This window comes from Volvox carteri (assembly GCF_000143455.1).
Source record: "Volvox carteri f. nagariensis unplaced genomic scaffold VOLCAscaffold_105, whole genome shotgun sequence".
NCBI lineage: Eukaryota > Viridiplantae > Chlorophyta > Chlorophyceae > Chlamydomonadales > Volvocaceae > Volvox > Volvox carteri.
Window position 1 is genome coordinate 207,254 of NW_003307648.1, and position 5,547 is coordinate 212,800.

The 5,547-nt window shown below is 55.9% G+C and overlaps 1 protein-coding gene across 1 annotated transcript; it reads left to right on the top strand.

Annotated features, from left to right (window-relative positions):
- Positions 1-2,089: 2,089 nt before the first annotated feature.
- VOLCADRAFT_100118 (uncharacterized protein) lies at positions 2,090-5,484 on the top strand (the record flags this gene model as incomplete). Its single annotated transcript, XM_002958751.1, has 5 exons — positions 2,090-3,399; positions 3,670-3,943; positions 4,284-4,628; positions 4,692-4,817; positions 5,467-5,484. 5 exons carry the CDS (start codon positions 2,090-2,092, stop codon positions 5,482-5,484), a joined length of 2,073 nt encoding a protein of 690 aa, XP_002958797.1.
- Between the last annotated feature and the right edge of the window lie 63 nt (positions 5,485-5,547).

Sequence of the window (5,547 nt, forward strand, 5' to 3'; positions counted from 1 at the left end):
ACGCACGCACTGCACGGGAAGGTGGGGGTAGGTTAGGATGATGGGAACAATGAGGGGGACGAAGAAGTGCACGGCAGCCGTGACGGGGAGAAGAGTTTGGTACGGAAGGGCATTGAAGGAAACCCACGAGTAAGAGTATATGGAATACGCAATTGCGAAGTTTTGATTTTTTGAAAGCGAGAAACGCATGTGCGCAGAGAATCTAGCAGGAAGGAGTCAAAGGTGGCGGCGGAGCGGCCACAGGGGGCGATGAGAGATGGGTTGGAAAGACGGAGGGAGAGGGGGAAGGAGGGATGAGGTGCAGACATGAAGAAGAAAAAAGGGTTTGGGAATTTTTCAGTTCAGTATTTCCTTGACCGAATAAGGCCGTGCACGTCTTTCCGTGCTGTGCAGTGGAATGTGAATATGTGAACATGTGAATATGTATGAACTGGGTTCAAGCACTCAGCGTGAGGCGCCGTTGATCCGCTAGGTTTGGTTGGATGCTGGTGGTGAGTTGCTTAACCCAACAAATACATTCTGATGCCGGATGGGTGAATGGATTAGGGTGCCCTTTTCGCAGGGGAGAGCAGGGAACTGCCTCGGGAAAGGGGGCCGCTGGTGAAGCTATACCACCCTGTAACACACATACAAACACGTGTTCCTGGACGAGTTCCCGTCAATAGGAGTTGTGTGTCACCATGGCGTGCTCATGCGTTTCCTGTTGGACTGTTGGGAGTTGAGGTTAACCGGCCAAACGGCCGTGAGCGCACCGCGCGTACCCTGCAGGCTTTGTGACTGTTGTGCGGTTGAAGACGAATGTTTTGATGAGTGCCCTGCTTACGCGAGCAAGGCGGCGACCTCGTTTTTCAAGGGCGCAGCATGCGCACCATTATGACCGAGGCGCCGCCCCTGGCATTGGCCAGGCACCTCTCGGAAGTCTGGGAGGTCAGACACGTTGCGCTAAGGTGCTTTGCGCTGAAGCGGACGAGGACGATAATGGCCCCCCCATGAGGGCTCCCCGGCTTTTACGGACACCGCACGTGTATCTTTAAGGTGCTCTAATAATATTGTTGACTTACAACTATGGTAGCCGTAGCGACTACATAGTAGTCTAGCGGAGGCCTTAGGCCGATTCGCTGTCCCTCCGTCCGTCCCTCCGTCCGTCTCTCTATCTGTCCACCACGTCGCCGGTTCAATCCCCAGCGCGCGCGCGTCTTTTTTTTGCGCGCTTTTTTTCTTTTTTTTTCTTCGTATGCTTCATATGCTTCATATGCTTCATATGCTTCGTATGCTTCGTGTGCTTCATATGCTTCATATGCACATATGCGTCTTATGCGATATGCGATATGCAGCGCTAGCAGATGGCAAACTTCAACGTGCAGACTTCAACACACGCACTTCACCATACGTGCATACGCACATATGCTTCGTATGCTTCGTATGCTTCGGACGTGCGCGGAGTGAATGCCGTGCGCGCTTCATACAGCGCCGTTCTTCGCTTGTAAGCTTTGACGATGCTCGCAATTCACCTTGCCACTGTGCCGAAGTACTTTCGAGCTTTTTGCTCTTTCTTTTCGCTTCTTTCATGCGCTTCAATTCCGCGTCGGAATTAATGCCGTACGCGCTTCATACAGCGCCGTCATTCGCTTGTAAGCTTTGACGATCCTCGCAATTCCCCTTGTCACTGTGCCGGAATGTTTTCAAGTTTTTTGCTGTTTCTTTTTGCTTTTTCCGCGTTATTCGCCATTCACAACAGAATGAATGCCGTACGCGCTTCATACAGCGCCGTTCTTCGCTTGTAAGCTTTGACGATGCTCGCAATTCCCCTTGCCACTGTGCCGAATTACTTTCGAGCTTTTTGCTGTTTCTTTTCGCTTCTTTCCGCGCTTCGCCATTCACAACAGAATGAATGCCGTACGCGCTTCATACAGCGCCGTTCTTCGCTTGTAAGCTTTGACGATTCTCGCAATTCCCCTTGTCACTGTGCCGGAATATTTTCAAGTTTTTTGCTCTTTCTTTTTGCTTTTTTCGCGTTCTTCGCCGTTCACAACCTCGTATCCTTAACGGCTTAATTAGTATACGTGCTCGCTTCGCCGGGTCCGCCTTCATGTCGGATCAGTCGCCTGCTTCGAAACGGCTCCGGTTGGGCTCGCTTGCGGACGGCTTCCGCAGTGGTGGAAGAATACGTCCGTTCGCTGATTTGAGTACGGGCCGTGCAGCTGAGCAGCAGCAGCATGCCGCAGCACAGCAGACAGCCATGCAAATAAATTCAGCGGGGCCCGCAGAGGCAGCTGCTGCAGATACACAGCTGGAGGGGCAGCACCAGGGTGCTGATGCTTCTGCTGCAGAAGTACGGGAGAGATGGCGGCGGCAGAAAGCTGCACAGCGTGCGGCAGCCCTTCCTGAACTACGGTTGTTGCAGCGGCAGCAGGACGCTGCACGGCACGCAGCTGCACGTGCTGACCCGGAGGTGAGGGCACAGCAGCGGATGCATGACACAGCACAGCATGCTGCTGCACGGGCTGACCCGGAGGTGAGGGTGCAGCAGCAGTTGCGTGATGCTGCACAGCATGCCGCTGCACGTGCTGATCCGGAGGTGAGGGCGCTCCAGCAGCAGCGGAACACAGCACAGCATGCCGCTGCACGTGCTGATCCGGCGGTGAGGGTGCTCCAGCAGCAGCGGAACACAGCACAGCATGCCGCTGCATGTGCTGATCCGGAGGTGAGGGCGCTCCAGCAGCAGCGGAACACAGCACAGCATGCGGCTGCACGTGCTGATCTGGAGGTGAGGGCGCTCCAGCAGCAGCGGAACACAGCACAGCATGCGGCTGCACGTGCTGACCCGGAGGTGAGGGTGCTCCAGCAGCAGCGGAACACAGCACAGCATGCGGCTGCACGCGCTGACCCGGAGGTAAGGGTGCTTCAGCAGCAGCGGAACACAGCACGGCATGCAGCTGCACGCCAGGTGCAGCAGCAGAATCAGCAGGCCACTCCTAAGGATACCCTCTTGGCTCGCATGCACCGCCTCCTGCGGTTCGCGAACCTTCATGGTGATGACGCCATTGATTTGCCCGAGTTTCTGTTGGCACTTCCAGAGGGCCGCGTGCAGGACCTTCCTGGCGGTCAGTTACCGCCTGACAGGCAGGTACCCCACACCGTGCAGCTGCACTGTGCGTCGACCATGGCTGCTGCCTTGCGCCGGCGCATGCCCTCCCGTGTCTGTGCTGTGTGCTCAGAGGTGTGCTCGGAGGACCAGTCGACGGTGCTGCACTGGATGGAGATTCCCAACGTTGACATTTTACGTGCAGACGTCATGTGTACGGCATCCCGTCGCGCCTTCCGCCGGCGTCCCTGCGCCGCTGGTGCCTCGCCGGGCGCGCGCCGGGAGCGCCCGCCGGGACCGGGAGCGCGCCGTCGGTGCCGGAGTGGCGGCGGCACGGCGCGCCGTGCCGAACGGCGAGCATATGCACATGTGTTTCGATATGCATGCATGCTTCATATGCAAGCATATGCCGCATGCGATGTGCAATCATATGTGATCTGCAAGCATATACGATCTGCAAGCATATACGATCTGCAAGCAGCGCTGCCTTCCTGCTAGTCGCTTTTTCTAGCTTCGTCTTCTACGTGCCCTTCATGTCTTCTTATCCGCGACACATATCTGCGTCTGCATCTGCGCGTTTCCAGATGTTGTGAAACAAGGCGCGGAAAGGCTGCATCTGCGACACAATGCGACAAGCTTTTCTGTACAGTTCAGCTATGGACGTTGCGCGCAATTCAGCTGCTTGACCGAATCACGCAATTGCGCACGTGTGCCGAAGCGCGCGATTCGCACACCTCTAAATGCGCGATTGAACGTGCAATTCAGCATGCAATTCGCCGCGGGATTCAGCGCGCGCTTTGGCGCACAATTCGATGCGCGCTTCAGCGCGTGCTTCGATTCTGCGTCGGAATTATTGTCGTACGCGCTTCGTGTAGCGCCGTTCTTCGGTTGTAAGCTTTGACGATTCTCGCAATTCCGCAAGGCCGAAATATTTTCCAGTTTTTTGCTTTTTCTTTTCGCTTTTTTTTGCGTTCTTCGCCGTTCACGACCTCGTATTGCCTTAACGGCTGGTACAGCGCCGTTCTTCGGTTGTAAGCTTTCACGATTCTCGCAATTCCGCAAGGCCGAAATATTTTCCAATTTTTTGCTTTTTCTTTTCGCTTTTTTTTGCGTTCTTCGCCGTTGACGACCTCGTATCCTTAACGGCTGAATTAGTATACGTGTTCGCTTCGTCGGGTCTGCCTTCATGTCGGATCAGTCGCCTGCTTCGAAACGACTCCGGCTTGGCTCGCTGGCGGACGGCTTCCGTGGAAGAATACGTCCGTTCGCTGATTTGAGTACGGGCCGTGCACCTGAGCAGCAGCAGCATGCCGCAGCACAGCAGACAGCCGTGCGAATAAATTCAGCGGGGCCTGCAGAGGCTGCTGCTGCAGATACGCAGCTGGAGGGGCAGCACCAGGATGCTGATCCTTCTGCTGCAGAAGTACGGGAGAGATGGCGGCGGCAGAAAGCTGCGCAGCGTGCGGCAGCCCTTCCTGAGCTACGGTTGTTGCAGCGGCAGCAGGATGCTGCACGGCACGCAGCTGCACGTGCTGATCCAGAGGTGAGGGTGCAGCAGCAGCTGCGTGATGCTGCACAGCATGCAGCTTCACGTGCTGACCCGGAGGTAAGGGCCCTCCAGCAGCAGCGGAACACAGCACAGCATGCGGCTGCACGTGCTGACCCGGAGGTAAGGGCGCTCCAGCAGCAGCGGAACACAGCACAGCATGCGGCTGCACGTGCTGACCCGGAGGTAAGGGCGCTCCAGCAGCAGCGGAACACAGCACAGCATGCGGCTGCACATGGATATGCCACATGCGATGTGCAATCATATGTGATCTGCAAGCATATGCGATCTGCAATCATATGCGATCTGCAATCATATGCGATCTGCAAGCATATGCGATCTGCAAGCATATGCCAGATGCGATCTGCAAGCATATGCCACATTCGATGTGCAAGCATATGCGATCTGCAAGCATATGCGATATGCAAGCATATGCGATCATAGCTATGCTATGCTACGCTATGCTATGCTACGCTATGCGATATGCTACGCTATGCGATATGCTATGCTACGCTATGCGATATGCAAGCATATGCGATCATAGCTATGCTATGCTACGCTATGCTACGCTATGCTATGCTACGCTATGCTACGCTATGCTATGCTACGCTATGCTACGCTATGCTACGCTATGCTACGCTATGCTACGCTATGCTACACTATGCTACGGAGCTACGGCCCACTCGCGCGAACAGCGCGCTCTAGCGTCCGGGGTAAGGGGGACACCCCGGACGACACGCTCGCTCCCTACGGGAAGGAATGGGGAGCCGCCCACCAATGCATGGAGCCCCCTGCGGGTTCGACTCCCGCGCGAGCGCTTCACACTGCCCGACAGGCTAAGTTTGCGTGCTAGCCTCCGCAAGCTTAATTTTCTTCCGCCTTCGTATACTTTACTTCTTGTGTGTGTGAGAGCGCG